At 48.9% G+C, this 16,981-nt stretch overlaps 5 protein-coding genes across 5 annotated transcripts; 2 read left to right on the forward strand and 3 right to left on the reverse strand.

Annotated features, from left to right (window-relative positions):
* Nucleotides 1-62: 62 nt before the first annotated feature.
* N7525_004302 (putative cytosolic regulator Pianissimo) lies at nt 63-4,179 on the reverse strand (the record flags this gene model as incomplete). The annotated part of the gene is made up of 4 exons (XM_002565921.2): nt 63-264; nt 321-481; nt 533-2,371; nt 2,428-4,179. The coding sequence occupies 4 exons, from the start codon at nt 4,177-4,179 to the stop codon at nt 63-65; spliced, it is 3,954 nt and encodes a 1,317-aa protein (XP_002565967.1).
* Nucleotides 4,180-4,722: 543 nt separating this feature from the next.
* N7525_004303 (prephenate dehydrogenase (NADP(+))) lies at nt 4,723-6,726 on the reverse strand. Its single transcript, XM_061212978.1, has 7 exons — nt 6,626-6,726; nt 6,210-6,270; nt 6,039-6,150; nt 5,829-5,977; nt 5,171-5,770; nt 4,980-5,111; nt 4,723-4,902 (listed from the first exon to the last, which is right to left on the reverse strand). The coding sequence occupies exons 1-7, from the start codon at nt 6,718-6,720 to the stop codon at nt 4,747-4,749; spliced, it is 1,305 nt and encodes a 434-aa protein (XP_061069999.1). The 5' UTR covers nt 6,721-6,726; the 3' UTR covers nt 4,723-4,746.
* Nucleotides 6,727-7,129: 403 nt separating this feature from the next.
* On the forward strand, nt 7,130-7,793 carry N7525_004304 (40S ribosomal protein uS11; the record flags this gene model as incomplete). Its single annotated transcript, XM_002565919.1, has 3 exons — nt 7,130-7,199; nt 7,263-7,335; nt 7,481-7,793. 3 exons carry the CDS (start codon nt 7,130-7,132, stop codon nt 7,791-7,793), a joined length of 456 nt encoding a protein of 151 aa, XP_002565965.1.
* Nucleotides 7,794-8,471: 678 nt separating this feature from the next.
* Nucleotides 8,472-9,881, forward strand: N7525_004305 (AAR2 splicing factor family protein; the record flags this gene model as incomplete). Its single annotated transcript, XM_061212979.1, has 1 exon — nt 8,472-9,881. The coding sequence occupies one exon, from the start codon at nt 8,472-8,474 to the stop codon at nt 9,879-9,881; it is 1,410 nt and encodes a 469-aa protein (XP_061070000.1).
* A 322-nt stretch (nt 9,882-10,203) lies between these two features.
* Nucleotides 10,204-11,524, reverse strand: N7525_004306 (branched-chain amino acid aminotransferase, cytosolic; the record flags this gene model as incomplete). Its single annotated transcript, XM_002565917.1, has 3 exons — nt 10,204-10,377; nt 10,439-11,040; nt 11,110-11,524. The coding sequence occupies 3 exons, from the start codon at nt 11,522-11,524 to the stop codon at nt 10,204-10,206; spliced, it is 1,191 nt and encodes a 396-aa protein (XP_002565963.1).
* Nucleotides 11,525-16,981: the final 5,457 nt, after the last annotated feature.

Here is a 16,981-nt window from a genome sequence, read left to right on the forward strand (position 1 = left end):
TCAGCCGTCTTCCAGGGTATATTGGCAGGACAGGAAAGTTCAAAAGGAGAAGATCAGGGAGTTTATTCTGACTGGGAAGTAGTTGACGAGTCCGATTCCGAGTCGGAATCTTCGTCGAGGACAATTCGTCGCATGACACACTTGTCAAATAAGTCCAGGGCGAAACGTCGAGATGGAAGTCTGTAATGGTGACTCTCCAGGATGCATAGGGTCTTGCGGAAGAGATGGGCTTGGTGGAACCGCTCGGGTTGTTTGGTTTTTAGGCTGTGAGAATTGTGAGCAAATGTGAGCAGTCACAGAAGGAAAACTGCGAGCCTTACATGTGAAGATCAGAAGCGGCTCGTTTGGAGAGTACCGTGTTGCCCATATCGACGATCAACTTCAAGATCCGTTGGTTGCCGGGATCGGAGTCCGTGGTGGCTTCCTTGAGTTTCTCCTTGGGAGTTCGCTTCGATCTATAATCAAAGCCAGGGAACGAAACCTAGATGGATGAGCATAATTAGACGAAGGCGGAGGGACGTAAGATACTCACCAAGAACAACTTTCGGAAATCGGTAGGGAGACAAAGTCCGAGCGAATCTCCCTTTTGGTCAACACCGGAATCCCAGCCCAAACTCTGCAGAACTTGGAGTCCGTGTCGACTGCGAGAGATCAAGCCCAAAACGAAGAAAGCAGTGCCCCGCATAGTGAGGACTCCTGCACTGGTTGCTATCTCCACGATCCGTTGGATGATCTCAGCATCTAAGAATGGTGCACCAAGCTCCATTGAGCCGATATTACCGACAGCCCAGAGACATCCTTTAGCTTTGAGAAGCATTTCGTTGTCTTCTTCGTCCAGCCTGAAATCACGAATCGTCCAAGCGAATTCATTGAAATGACCCGACTGCTCTAGCAGCTTACACCCCTCGGCTGTTCGTGCAAGTTCTCGGTAGAAATGCGGTGGTACCAACCCAATATCCTGGAGGTCCACCAGATCCTCGGGGACAAGGCTGCCACGTCGCGGTTGCTCGACGTAAGCTCGGGAAAGAGCAGCCTCAACAAGACCGACATAGCTATCGTTCCGGCCAAGGAACCAGTCATCCATCTCTTGGGTGATATAATCAAGACCATCCAGATAGTGATATCCCACGGAAGTCGACAAGAATCGGAGAAGTAGTGGTGCACCGATTTCACCCAGATGATCCAGGGACGGTCGACATTTGACCACGAACTCGAGATAATCTCGTTGGTTGCACGCTTCTTCCAGGATTTTCACAGCAACCTGGCAGACGGTGACCTCGGGATCGTACAATTGGGTGACAAGAAGCTTGACCACCCATTCCGCATTGCCAATCGCCACGTGAGGCGAAAGTGCTACATCCCCAACGGCATATTTGCGTAGGAGTCTGGTTGCAAAGATCCGGATTTCCTTGGAGCCAATTGTCAGGGCCTTGGAAAGCATGACCCGGAGATGACTTTCCCGGCTGTAATCCATGTTTCCTAACAAAGTCTGAATGAGATCATTCCGATCTCGCAGCTCAATGATGTGGTAAAACATGTTAAGCATATGCCATCGTTCCATCATGAGCAACCCGTTGACGTCGCCACTCAATGATCCTAGCATCGCAAAGTAGCCTCCACTTAGAGTATTGGCCATTTGATCCTTGGAGAAGAGCGGGGACGCAGACGTTAGCCCACTCATGCGGTCCAGCTGGGCCAGACATTCTGCAACCTGGCGAAGGAACTTGTTCTCGGCCAAATATTTGGTACCCTCGGGTGTCATAACGAGAGTGCGCATGAGAACACAGCCGGTTCGGACATACCGCTGATTTGCCTTTGTGTTTGGAACCATGGAGAAGCGATACTTGAAAGGCCGGTAAAACCCAATGAGACGTTTCATGAATTTGGAGCCTTTGATTGCCTCGTCCATTCTTTTTGGATTTGTGAGGGGACCCTCCACTAGGCGGTGGATGATGTCCCATTTCCACTTATTGAAGTTGACGGTGTTCAAGACATGAGTTTCTAGGATGGCATTGCGGAACTGGGTCTCGTCCATGGAAGGACTCATCTTGTCTTTCCCTTGCTCAACGGGAAGCAGAGGAACGGATAAATCGGTCTCCATGTTATATCGACCCTGTCCACTGGGATATCCAACAGAACGCGCCAATGTCCGGTTGATACTATCGATTTGGAAGATAGTTGCGGTTGAAAGGTCGTGATTCTCAGTTTCAAAGTCGACTGCAGATGGTATTAGGTGTGGAAGCACTTGAAGTTTCGCGCTGACGGCTTGGGGTAAGGAATGATGAGCGAGCTTCAGAACCTCCGTTAATAGCAGAGTTGCTTTACGCCTGAGAGAGAGATCCGTTTCGTCCTCGATGACGTCGGAGAGAACCTTCATTTTGTCAGCTCTTGCTTTAAGCCAAGCCTAGAAAAACAAAGTGAGCATACCTTCGGGAGCCCTGCCTCGACCAAACCGGCCAATATGAGAGTAGAGAAATGAGCAGTCAGATCGAATCTGTTGCTATTAGTGTCGGTGAAAGCGCGGCTGGCTCTCGATGTTTCAAGGTCAGAGCGGAGATTCGAGACTCTGCCATAAGTAGTGAGTCGTCTGCCCGCAAGGAAAGACGACGACCAGGAGGGAGGTTTTATTCGCAGAGCGTCGAATAATAGCTCCATAATCAGGTCTCGGGCTATGGGGTCATTGTAATGGAGCGAATCAAGGAGAGAACGCAACGGTTGTGAGTCACGTCTTGCAAGAATAACCAGCCCAGGCCAAGTCTTTAGCATCGCAGAAATTGCTCGCGCTGCAGACTTTAATCGCCCATTGCGTAGTGTGTCGGATAATGAATCCGTGAAAGGCGTAAGAACGGCTTCAAGTTCGGATCCTTGGAGAAACTTTCGACTACGGGGAGTGTCCACAACGTGTAGAAAACTTGATATCAGAGATTCTGAGGCGCCGAACGTCCCTTCTGCAAGCGCATCATGCAGGGCAGCAAAACCACCGGCAGAAGCAACCAGTTCGGGGTCTTTGACCAACATCTCAGCCACGGTCATAATTGAAATGTTCCGAAGGCGATCTTCATGATGTTCAGCAACAGCAACGATGGTCCGCACAACGGCGCGCGATATCTCCCGGACACCATCTTTGACATCCAGGAAGCCTCTCACAAACTTCAATGCCTGTTCCCTCTCAATGCTTGCTTTGGTTTCTTTAACCAGGGACAGTATCACAAGCTCATCGGTATGGAGTGCTCGGATGGTCTGTAGGGATTTGCGATCGGCAATGGCATAGCGTGTTAGTCGATAACCCGCAGCGACCACCTCTTTACTGTCACTCAAAAGCATGACCTGAACCCGTAGGCCAAAAACAGGCCACGCGAGGTCGTACTTCAGCGTGGGATGTCGTTTGAACAGTTCAACCAGGCTGTTGGCGCGCTCGACATAGAAATCAGGAGACATCCCCTCTATCTCCAAAGCCTGCAGTGTTTCTGAGAGGACATAGGTTGGCGACTCCACGTCACCGTCACCATCTTCTTCCCCATCGCCGTTGACCGATCCGACGGCATCCTTGTTTCGAGATGGTGAGCGCATGGGGCTAGCACGGAAAAGGCTCGAAAGGCGGCTGCTGCGTGGAGGAGTCGATGCCGGCGCCTGCGCACGTAATATTTCTTCTTCCAGCTCATGCTGCAATTCGACCAGTTTGCGGTTCGACGAGGTCAATTCTGACTCGACCTTGAGACGCTGCTCTTTGGTTTGTTTTGGTGGTTTTGCTAGTAGTGCCTCCAGCATATTCTCGGTTCCGCTCTTGATCTTGATTTCCTTCGCGATCCTGTCTCGAAGGAAAGCCTGTCGCTCCTCGGTTGTGTGAAAATCTTCCTCGCCGATCGATCTGCTGGCACGTCTGTTGTATTGGCCATCCGCCCGGGGGGTCACGCTGCGCGAAGTCGTGCTCTTGAGCTCCGCACTAAAGCTACCTGGTCCACCAATGGAGGGTGCTAATGAAGGCGTTAATGATCCTCCCCGTCCGCCCATGTTGTTGCTCCCTCCAGACTCGGACCGCCTGTTCCTCCCAATCCGTGGGATGCTATCCTGCCAGCTGCCATCGGCGGAGCCGCCATCGTGGCTGAGCGAGGAGCGTCCATCACCCAGAGCACGATGCTGAGTCGACGCGGAGTATGCTGAGTTGTGCCCGGAAGCCATAGAGCTCCATCTAGCCTTGGTGGCTTCGCTATCACCTATCGCAAGTGTTCTGAGTATCGGATGGGCCGCATTGAGGTCGCTTGTTTTAGCGGGAGGGTCGAGTGGAGCGGAGCAAGGGCAGTATGGGGAAGCGTAAGGGAGGGGCGCAGTCACAGGTCGCTTGATGATCAAAGGGAAATAGTGGCCATGTCCTGTAAGAAGGGCGATCGGATGCTAACTTGAATAGAGCAGAGATCGTCGAACTGCTCTTGTTGTCCCACTACGAGATGCTCGGCTCAACCAGATCTGGAGAAACAAACTGCTGACTAAGGAATCTTATCGCTCCAGCCCTCAAGTCAACACCATGCCATGAATGAAAAGCAAAGTGTTCCTGCTGAGGTTTACTCTTTTATTGAAGAACAGTTATCATTCAATTGATTTTGATTTAATTTACAATGGAATCCCAGGATCATACATTCTGTTAAAGCTACTTGGTATCTCGACCTTCCTTTCCAGTCTTGCTCATACTGATAAAAATGCACCCACGGGAGTACCTACATGTAGGTATCTCACGCCGTTATCAGTTCGTTAGTTATTGGAGGTGGTCTTCTCCAGGATGGTCTTCATCATCTCATTGCCAAGCGTGGCAGCTTCGGGGAAACGCGGTGCGAAGTACTCCGCAATCCGCTCAAACCGGTGTCGGTAGGACTCAAAGTCACCGAAAGAAACACAGTCAGACCATGCCTGGTGAAAGCATCATGTTAGCATTGACTGCAAATCCTACACGCCTACAGGCGCCGGGGACACTGTCCAAAACATACCCTTGCAGCAAACGTGAATTCCAAATCATCCGAGCGGAAGGTCTTGTCATCAATTGCGGTATCCAGTGCCTCATCGAGGAGGTCCTGGTTGCGGAACAAGTATTCGGTCACACCCAACCAGAGACGGAAAAGCTGCACGATGTTAATATAACCACAATCTGGCAATATCCTCTCCATGACTGGATACACACCGGTGTGGAACAGATCATATGATCATAAGGGACAATCCCGAGTTTCGACCAGCAGTCAACAATAGCAAGCAGACTGAGATGGCTGTTCGGTGGTGCCTTCTCACGCGGCCGATTGGACAGAGAGAACCGATCCAGTACCTCGTCCTTCAACAACAGGTCTTGTCCTTCGGAGCCAGGTCTGAAAACTGATGCACCTGCAGCCTTAACCCGACGCTTGAGCTCCTCCCTCTGTCCTCCAATCATCAGTTTGTACAAGTCAGTGACAGACTCGGCGTACTGGCGAATCTGCTGCTTCGCCGCTGGGTTGAGGATGGCGAGACCGGCATAGACGTGCCATTTGTTCGAGTAGATGCGCAAGGTGATATTGATCTTGACATTCTCGATACCGCCCACCCATCGTCCATGCTCCCAGGGGAACTGATTGTTGGCCTGCCAGGCGGTTCCCATGCTCAGGAAAGCAGCATGGGTGACAGCCTGTGTATCCGCGGTGATGCGGTCGTGCATCTCGCCGGTGAGATGGACATGTTTGGAGCCGAACGAGGAGAGGATGGATTCAACGAATTTGAGGCTGTCATCAGAGGCTCTGTGTTGGATGAAGACCTAGATCACTGTTACTAATGCATGGTCCAGAGAGTATAAGGCGTGAGGTAGGCCATACCAGAGGCTGACCTTGCGGATTCACTTTGGGGCCGTGTAGCGAATGGCAAGATACAATCTCTACATCGGGGGGCAGGTGTTTTTCGAATGCGGCGAGCTCTGGAGCTTTGCAGGACGTTTGACCACCGACGATGGCGCCGACCTTGGTTGCTTGAATCCGAGTCAGAATGTACTTTGGTTAGAAGCACCAGGGCCCTGGTTCGACACATACATAACCCGTACTCCGCCACGACCTTATCGATGACTCCAGCCTCTACACTGTACAGAATGTAATCGCTAATTCTTGACACGAGATGTCCATTGGGGAATATGGTGACTCCTTTCTATATATACAATGAGCTTCTTGAGCTTTGAGTGGCATGATCCCAGCCGGGGGACGTACTTGAGAAGCGAACTCTTGTTTTAAAGATTCAAAATTCTCAGGTCTATCACACGCGTTTATCCTTGATATCAAAATGCAAGTTAGCAGGTCTAATATTAGGTATTATGAGGCCCAATGCGAATCTGTAAAATCTTTTCACTTGTTAGTGTATGTTTCCAAACAGAAAAGTGAAGGTATGTAGAGTGAGGTTGAACAGTATCAGACAAATAAAAATTAAGGTAGCGTGGGTGTAACATCACCGACAGCCGGCTGGTTAGCCATCAACCAGAATGGTGTAACAGCGCCAGCCAAACCATACTCGAGCCAAATGCACTCATGTCATCATTCGAGGGGGATGGGCAGAGAAAGAAGGATGGGATAAAAGCTTACCATTTGAGGCATATCGGAACTGTGTTGTCGAAGAAGGGGCCAGTTACCTCCATCCTGCATCGCTCAGGCGTTGGGCATACATCTTGCCCATGTCGCCCATACCAATGATGCCAATCGAGGCATCTTCTTTGGTGCGACCCATCGCGACGAACGGGCCTGTAACTTCCGGGAAATAAGGTGTGGCCCTTAAAGCCAATGACAATGATAACCACTAGAGGTTGTTTGGAACCGTTTTGGGGTCCAAACTTCTAAGCTGCTCAAGGCTGGGAAGATCAATTGCAATGTCGGAAGGAATTCAGTTGGGCAAACGAAAAATTTAAATACTGAGCGGAGCTAAGAGCTTCACCGCCCACCGGGCCGACTAGAAATCCGGATATAATGTAGCACCTTGGAGCCTGAGGCAGCCAACTCGCTTGATATTGCGAACCAATCAGAGTGCGTAATTCTTCCTAGGGCACACACCCACTTTTTTCAACATCCCAGGTGGGATCAGATCCGACTTTTCCTTCTTCTCTGTATTCCATCCACACTAACCACCAACAACAGTCGCAATGGCCCCCAAGACCAAGGCTCCCGCCGCCGCTAAGGAGAACGTCTCCCTCGGCCCTCTCGCCGGTGATGGTATGTCATGAACAAAATTCGAGTTGAAGAAGTTGGGAAAACATGAGGTCTAACGCTACGCAGGCAAGCTCGTTTTCGGCGTTGCCCGCATCTTCGCCTCCTTCAACGATACCTTCGTTCACGTTACCGATCTCTCGTGAGTCGGCCTCCACACCCGCAATTCTGTCGCATTCGAATCACCCAATTGGAGTCGAATCACCCAATTGGAGTTGGAATCGAGCGCAGTCGAGACAAACGTAACATGAAGGATGATGTTGGCTGACAAGTTTTTTTTATTACAGTGGTCGCGAAACCATCTGCCGTGTCACCGGTGGTATGAAGGTCAAGGCTGACCGTGACGAGTCTTCCCCCTACGCCGCCATGTTGGCTGCTCAGGACGTCGCTGTCCGCTGCAAGGAGCTCGGCATCAACGCCCTCCACATCAAGATCCGTGCCACTGGTGGTAACGGCACCAAGACCCCCGGTCCCGGTGCCCAGTCTGCCCTCCGTGCCCTTGCCCGCTCCGGCATGCGCATCGGTCGCATTGAGGACGTCACCCCCACCCCCTCCGACTCTACCCGTCGCAAGGGTGGTCGCCGTGGTCGCCGTCTGTGAGCGTGTGCTTGGTTTTTCCCTTCCCCTTGCAAGTCATTGCATCGCTGGATTGGAGGCTATTTGCGGGCTTCTCCTGCATCTGTGGATGGAATAAACGCGAGGAACGGCCTTGATCGCCTGGTCTTCAATTTTTTTCATACGCTGAAAATCAACTCTCTTGGGTGTTGCTGTTGGATTAGGTAGTGCTAAATCAACAACTTTACCTATATATTTTGGGTTATTGTAAGCTCCTGATGAGCTCAGTCGTAGGGATAGTAGTTGTAGCATATCTACATTTACGAAACCCGGCATGTGGGAGGAGCATGGAGTGTTGTGATACAGGAAGGTTGATTCTGTATCTTCCTTGGTGATATAGCTGCTTGAGGCCATAGATTCTTATATCTCTAAAACAAAGATTGGTCCTCATAATACTGCAATGAACTAACACAGCTTGACAACGGATATAGTTGGGCAATTCTATGATGTTCTAAGTAGATACCTAGGTAAGATCTAAGCTAAGTCGGGTTGCGGACCTCGGGATAACCATAAAAAATAAAAAAATCAAAAAATCAAAGATAGAACGGTGCTTATCCGACAGCTCGGGCCAAACTACGCAATCGCTTCCAAATTCCCCCTCCTCAAAGCTCCAACCTGTGCGCAATCCTAAGCACAAAGCCCTCGAATCCGCACACGGGCACAATGTCCACCCACCAGCCAACCCCAACAATCCTCCTCCCAGACCTTCCTCCAAAAACGCTCGTCGGCATCGACCTCATAACCTTCACATCAACCCCCAACTTCCACGGAATCCGCGACCTTTCCCCGGGATGGCACTTCCTCTACACCGGCGCAACAGAGACGCTCTCTCTGCGCAGCGGTGCATGGTTCTATATCGGTGACATCACCACCGCAGGGAAAGGTAGCAACGACACAGCGCTCGTTCCGCAAGGCCGAAATAAAAACGGAACCCAAGCCGCACTGGGCTCGGAGATCTACATATGGAAATGGGACGCAAACACAGAGTCCCTAGTAGCACTGGACAGTGAGAGCGACTCCGCTCGCCAGGAGAGCATGCGCTACAAAGCAAATCTAGGTTCTGTGTGGCAAAGTGGAGGGTTATTCAAATATCGCAGCCGGATTGCGCCCTCTATGCTTGTCAAGCCCGCGACGGAATCAGAACAAGACGAGAAGAACGAGGAAGACCAACCCAAACCCCAAATCGAAGCTCGCATCCAGACCGAAGACGATGCGCAAACCGAAGAGAGCGGGCGGAGGGATTGGTCTGGACTAACGGACCGGATCTCACCGACTCTTCTATCGCGCGTTATTGGGGACCCGGAGATTGATGTGGACGGTCGTCCGCGATGGGTGTTGTCGTCTGCTTCAACGGCCAACCGGGACGCGGATCATATTCCCGGCGTCGACTCGCCAGCTGAAGCGTTGCATGGGCCGGAAATGAGCGAGGAACCGGAACGGGAATTCGGCTTCATTCCCGTTGATTTGAAGCGGACGTGGAGAGAAGGCGCTGTCGGGCGTGAAAGGACGGAAGCTGCGAAGGATCGATCTTGGGCTTTGGGAGACTTGATCGATCGGTATGCTGGGGAGACTTCTGGGGGGAATCAGTTGCTGGGAGAACTGCAGTTTACGTTCCTCATGGTGCTAACTATGATGAATTACTCGTGTTTGCAGCAGTGGAAGCGGCTTCTTGAGCTGATTCTTACATCCCGGAGTGCAATCTTGGATAGAGAGGCGTTTATGAGTGAAGTTCTTCGGATACTATCGCTGCAGCTGCAGCGATGCGACGATGTTGATGGTGGACTGTTTGAGATTGATGGTGATGAGGGCGGGGCGTTCTTGCGCAATCTCCTCATGAAGCTTCGTCAGTCGGTCGATGACCTCGTTGTCGATACTGGATCCGAAGTGAAGTTGGAGCTTGACAAGCTTGAAGAATGGGTGAAGGCAGAATATGACTGGGAGCTGCGTCGTGGGGCTGTCGTTCGCCGCGGTATGCTCCAATTGGAGGATGGTGAGCAGGTCGAAATGGACTGGGATGGGAATGACGAAGACGATGAGACTGGAGAGTACGCTCCGATGATTGTCGATATGTGAGATGCGAGATTAGGACATCGAATTTGGTTCTATTTCTGCGCACTGATGAGAATATGTAAAGTAATTGCTACGATTTCTATTTGATATCCAGTTCTCAGGTGCATTTACTGGCGTCTTGTTTACATTCTGCAAATATATTAATAGCCAAATGACAAACATTAAATGAAACAGGCCGGTATTCTATAAATGCGGTCTAAAATCTATATACAGTCCAACCCTAGCATCAAAGATACCGACGATGCTAAGCTTCACAAACCCGCCCATGAGGCATCAACCGAACAGCGAGTCTAAGTCTAAAATCATCTACCAACGTTTTGTCCATCTATTTTTCCTCGTTCTCGATGGTGTAAGCCCAGTCATGCTCTTCCTTGCCGAACATAATAGCCTCGAGCCACGACTTGATCTGCGCAGCATACCCAGCAGGCTCGCCATTCGCACCCAAGGTGTTGATATCGGTGTTCTCGTTCTGGATCATGGCAACAGGAGTAATGAAGTACTGATGGGTGTGATGTTAGCATATGGACTCCGACGAAGAACCAGACAATTATCAAACTTACAGCAGTGCCAGAAACGAACGACTCAACAATGCGGCCCTCCTTGGAGGCCTTCTCAATATCATCAATGGTCAAAGTGCGCTCCACAGCCTCAAGCGGCGCAAGCTTGCCAACAAAGTTCTGCGACAAACGCTCGCGCACGAGTTCCAAAACGCTGCGACGGGTAACACCGGGCAGAATAAGCTGGTTCTCCAGTGGAGCAGTAACAAGCTCCAGCTTGCCTTCGGTGTTGTGCCAGATAATAAAGAAGTTACTGGCGCCAGCCTCGGTGACCTGACGGTCCGGGCCGAACAGCCACAGGATCTGATCGAAGCCCAGGGCCTGGGCCTTGCCGTGGGCCTGCAGGGAAGGACCGTAGTTCGCACCGAGCTTGGCGTAGCCGAAGCCGCCGGGCCAGGCACGGATGGTATCGGGGGAAGAGGCGTAGAGTCTAAGACCCTTGCGGGGCTCGGCTTCGGGGTCCTTCTTCATTTTCGTGAAGTCGGGCCATGGGACGGCAATAATGAAGAGGAGGGCTTCCTTGGGCACTTGGACGCCGAGGTGGGGACCGTTACCGATAACGGTGGGACGGATGTAGAGGAAAGAACCGGGGTTGGGGAGCCAGCCTAAAGATGATTGTTAGTGAATAGCTCTCATTTATATTGTAGGCAAATGCCGCCGATATTGGAACATACGAGGGCCGTCGATCTGCAACAGCTTGGCGACCAGCTTCTTCACCTCGTCGTACTTGAATCCGGGCAGCGAGGACCGCTGCGAGCTGGAGTTCAAACGCTCGCCGTTGCAATCGGGGCGGAACAGGCGCAGCTTGCCGTCGTATCCGCGGTACACCTTCATGCCCTCGAAGCACTCGGTGGCATAGTGCAGCACCGATGCCGTGGGCGGGATGCTGAGGTTCTGGTAGGGCTTGACCTCGGGGGTCTCCCAGCCGTTGGCTGCGGTCCATTTCACGGTAACCATGTGGTCAGTGCAGTGGGAGTGGCTCAGCTCCTCTGGGGAGCCGGGCAAAGGCACATCGCGTAGGTTGGTAGAGCGAGTGATGTTGAATTTGGAGCCGTCCAGCTCAGCAACGTTAGCAGCAACAGAACCCATGATGATATGGTGGTATGATCAAGGTTCTTTTCCTTGAATGTGGGGGAGGAGAGGTTCTGTGAGTCACTGACGGTCAACGGATGATCTCAAGGGGGTAAAAAGACTAAAACGGGCCTACCTTTTTAGAATATGCATTTCACGAAAACGGATCCCCATTGTTCTTTATAAAAAAAAATCGGTTTGCCCCGGAGAACCTTGGAATGCCCCTCTTAACCATCGTCGACCCGAAAAAAAAAAGTTTTCTATCGCCGAACGGTTCCCGGGGATGTCGGCTCGCTCTATTTTGCCACCAGAAACATTGCTCACATTACACACACGTTGTACAAACATTTGTTGGATATGTTGAAAAGGGATTGCTTTCTCTAGGACTCCAATCAACTTTCCGACTACTAGTAAAACTCACGTTGGACTCTACTATGAGCAATTCTTTGAGGGGTCAAATATTGGCTATCTCGGGGCCCACTTGTGGCATTTCCGAGGCTAGCCGCGTTGATATCGATATACTTCACTTACAATATTGTGTGGTCTTCCACAATTGACGTTCTAGGATTTCATATTCTTAGGGTATCGTTCATACTGATTTGCAAGATCTTGCTGATTTGTGTAACTAAGTTGAGGGTCTTGGCTTTTTAGTATGTCCAATCCTTGCATCCTTCACAGCCTCAAGCTCTGCTTTAGGTAATGTACAAGAAGCATATTAAGTTCTACAGGATACACAACTATATATAGTATATGCAATTGATCAAGCATAGAAAAACAAGGCATCATCGAACACCCGAAAATAATACAGGATCTTTGTACCCCAACCTATACCAATCCTGGGTAGCTGAATGATACCGCACCGCATGACGAACTAGCGAACAACCACCTTGAAACTCGCTCGACTATCGCACTGATTAAAAGAAGCTGTTTAATTAGACCACCGACAATCAACTATACAGCTTAACATCGAGTAGCATAGATATCATATAGTCATTGGGTTTTATTGGCCTTTCTATATTATATATAATAGTTGTATATCTAGTCGACTGGTTCCAAAACAAACAAGACAAGAGGACTGAGTCCCAGTTTGATCTCCTTTATTTCCTTTCTTTGTTCTATGTCAATTTCGAGACCTTGGAACATCTATGCGTTACCCGTGAAACTCTATTCAACCAAACTCTATTCACTCACGTGGCGGTCAGATTCTCATACAAAGAGAAAGGCCACTCATTAACATCCTACCTAGGTAAGGGGCAATGGTTAGGTACACCGTGACCCCTCATTCCAAAGCCCCATCCGACTCCAGGTCCTCATGCTCTTAACACTGGTTGGACCGGAGAATATATCCGTGCGTCATTCAACGAAACTTAACGGGAAAAGCTCGGCCATGATCATGCACCCCGCATATGATATCTGCAGTGAGCCAGCTGTCATCCACGGCAGTCTGCTGGCAACATGCTAGACGAGACTTTCAGCCGGTGTTGCTTCCCTCATTTCCTCAAATAAGTCAGAGCCACTGCCACTGCCACGGCCACTATAACTGTCCATTATCGGTATCCGGTACTAACGCATCATTGTACGGAAGTCATCAACATGAATGCTTGCAAGGCTTGGCTGGACGATCCTATTGAGACGCTGGAGATCTTTGCACGGAGGCAACGCTGATCACTAGCTAAGGCGATTCTTATGCAACGACGCAAGCTTCTGTAAATCATGGCCCTATGCAGAGCGTTATCTTGAACGTGGAGCTGACTCTTTCAGGGTATGGTCAAGTGGCCTTCATAATGCAATTAGAATGCAATACGGAGACATTCCGGTCCTCAGTGCGGTATATAGAAACTCTTCTGAATACTTAATCATTATTTTGTGTGTCCTAAGATAGAAGCTTTGGTTAGTAATGTGACTCAACTGAGGATTTGGATGACGTTGACATTGACTAAAAAATACGACCGGGTCACAAGTCATCCAAACAAGACCAAATACCAATCGCCGACAGACTTCTTTCCTGTCTGTGTATGGCTTGGACATACTAGCAGTAGTGAAGAACTTGCTAGAAAGGCCTTCCAGACCTACAGATATAAGTATTTTGGTCAATTAGGGTTCTCACAGACAGCACCGCAAATGGAAAACCCAAGATCCATCCTACTACCTTTAATAAAGAACGAGGAAGGCAGAAGAGCCAGACGCCATGGTGAAAATGCAATTATAGGAACTATGAAGGGTGGAATGTAAAATGGATAGTGCTTGATGGAAGAGCTACTGCAGATGACGTGATCGGGGACGTTAATATTTCGAGCAGCATTTCATCTAATCGAATCCTGGAGACTTGTTGATATGGAAAAAGTTGCGGGAAGATCTCTACTGTATTATTCCTATAGTTATATCCTATGGATACACCTTTTATTATACTTAACCGAAAAGGCAAATGCGCGCTGACCCCTATGATCTTGCCACGGATAGTTCTACGACTCTAATTGTGTCGGGGACTGACAGACTATTGGTGACAGAGCGCAAAGGCAAAGAACATGGCATGAGCAATGACTAGTACGCGCCAAGAAGATAGACTATCGACCCAGGATACAATATACAACACATAAGTAATGATGGGGATGTCGGGTTCGTTGTTTGCCTACAACATGCAACAAAAAGAACAAATACATCTATTGGGGACCTTGATAAAACTGAGACTGCTAGCACCAGAGCAATTGGTCGGCAGATATCGCCGCCACGAGGCCTGCGTGTACAATCTAAGCGGATAGAGGCGTGATCGACCAACCTCAAGGATGGCACTGCCATGATATGTGACATACCTCAAGCCAATAATGCGGACTGGATGCTAACATGTGCATATGCTGCAAGCATCGCTTGTTGGTAGTCCGATGATCCGACGATTGGATACGGAACCGACCAGGTTGGAATCAAGGGGTTTGCCACGAAATGAAAGCCAACCAAACACTGAGCAGGAATATGACATATAGGATCAGGCAGTATTGTTTGACTCGCAGTGCTTGCAGCTGGCTGATCTTATCCTAAATATCGTAAGTGGTTCGAGAAAAAAAAGAAAGGAAATAGCAAACATGGCCTGCGTAATCTGTGTAGGAAGTAGAATGGCAGGTGTCAGAAACCAATCCACCCGTGGAGATATGCAAGAGCTGGGTTTATTGGGACAACAAAAGCAAATACTAACTATATTGTACTAAGGCGAATCCTTGCCAAAAAAGGACTGGGGTCTAGATTAGTTAAATACCCCGCTACAGCTGCAATGCATTGACGGGCCGTGGTTCTCTGAAGTGAAGAAAAAAGAAAAAAGAAAGAAAAAAGGTTCGAATTATAAAAAAGGCTAATTGAAGGGTCTATCAATACTCTATCGATAGTATGAATATAGATTATAATATGAATTATATGAAAATGCCAGTTGAAATGAGCCGGAAATCTCAAAATGTCATCTGGACAAATATAGTAAACCTAGTTAAAGCGGGGTCCACTAACGGTGAACACATCCGACCAACCAAAGGAGATCTATATTTTATCCGAATGAGAAAGTGAGAAAGTGAGAAAGTAAATGACATCAATCTAGATACAGATCTACAGATCCTTTGTATACAAGGTACAAGGTCCAACCAAATATAGATAAGCATATGCAAATCTCGAAGTTTGAAAGTGGTCTGGCCCAGAACATTACAATCTAAGTTAGCGTCTCAGCAAAACTATAGGATAACCGCGTTTTCTTGTCCTGCATCGCGCTAACTCTACTATTGGCAGGAGTCTTTTCGCGCTATCTCCTAGATAGGCGAGGGGGCTTTCATCACATATGCGGGTGATAGACATTTGTAGACCACGTTACATCGCAGCCAATTTACAACTTTCTGTACGGAGTACTGTGTTTTAGTTGCAGGAAAAAAAAAAAAGATTGTTGGGAATTCAATGCCCAAGACACGGGAGAAAAAAGAGGGGATCTCAGCCGCATAGCGGATCTCACTGGCTCCCTGGTCCCGGTATCTAACCAGGACTGGAACTTGTGCGGGGGGCGAAGTACATATATCCATGGATGTGTTATATTTAAACAACCTCAAGCGATAGGATATAAACGAACGGAACAAAAGATCCGTTATCCTAATTTTCACTTTACCGGGCGCGTGAGCGGCAGTATGCGACGCTAGCATGCATAGTTCATCTAGGCTCAAAGTCGGAAAGTTTACTTGACCGTTCTCGGTTCTTTTTCTTTCATTTTTTGATAAAAAAAAAAAAAAAAAAAAAAATTTTTTCTTTCTGCGCGGACCTCACTAGGAAAAGACTAGTTGGAACGGCCCGAGAATCTGGGTGAAGAGTGCCGGGGAGATGTCGTTTTGGGAAAGGTATCCCATATGTCAGTACTACTTACTAGTGTGGTATACACAATATACAAGATACGATACTTGTACGTATATCAGTACATATAATAGAGATATTCGAACGAAAAGTTTCTCCCAAACGGCCAGATACGTCTGACATCCGAGTGCAGTAGTGCAGCATCGCCAGAAAGAATGTAAACCAGGCCAGTTGCTTGATATTCAGAGCGATTCAGAGTGATTGACAAAATGCCAAGAAAGGAAAATGCATTTCCTGTAGTGATTCCGATTGGCTGTTGTTTTAACCGCCAATGAGAAACGTTGGAAGAAGTTATGGGGATGTATCAAAACCGAAGGGGGTTTGCCGAGAGAGTTTGGTGAATGTCGTTACGGAGTACGGAGTACGGAGTACGCAATAAAGGATCCAGGGAAGTATCGAATTATAATTTGAGTCTAAAGGGGATCGGTCCTTGGTGAGATTGAAGATGTTCCTGAAGTCTTCCCTCTGGTTGAAAATCCCGGTTCGATCCACAACGGAAAAGACTTTGGGACGGGACAAGCTTCCAAGATTCTACTCCGTATGGAGATCCACAGCGTGTACTGTGTACTCCGTCCTCCGTAGCAGCCCTGGAGCACATCTCGTGGTCCCATCCCATCAACCGGTGTGCTGGAAATGTTGTTCCATGCGAACCCTGGCCCTTTGGATCATTTTTCCAAGCCCAGGTTGAAATCGAGATTCCCATCTTAGAAGGCTGCAGGCGTGAGCGTGGCTGGTTAGTAAAATGATATTCTCCACAAATGCTTACCAGGATACAATATTGACATGGGGGTGAGTTTTGCCCTTGTAATATGTTGTATGTCATCCCCAATTAGTTCCTGAAGAAAAGTAGCGAAAAGAAAAGGTGGAGGTTATGGAGGTATATATGATTGACATGGGGGTTTCCTATACAAGATAACAAATCTGGCTTCAGTCTCCAAGAAACCTGACAGATTTGAAGTGGCGGCATCCCCGATCCTAGTCTTTTGCCAAGAGAGAATCAGACAGGGGGAAAAGTAGAATCGAGGTCATAGTCAAAGGTCATAGTCAAGGTCATTAGAGTAGAACAAGACCAAAGAAGATCACACCATTCTAAGACGGCATGTATTC

This window comes from Penicillium rubens (assembly GCF_028828025.1).
Source record: "Penicillium rubens strain IBT 27055 chromosome Unknown utg000002l_segment0_segment0, whole genome shotgun sequence".
NCBI lineage: Eukaryota > Fungi > Ascomycota > Eurotiomycetes > Eurotiales > Aspergillaceae > Penicillium > Penicillium rubens.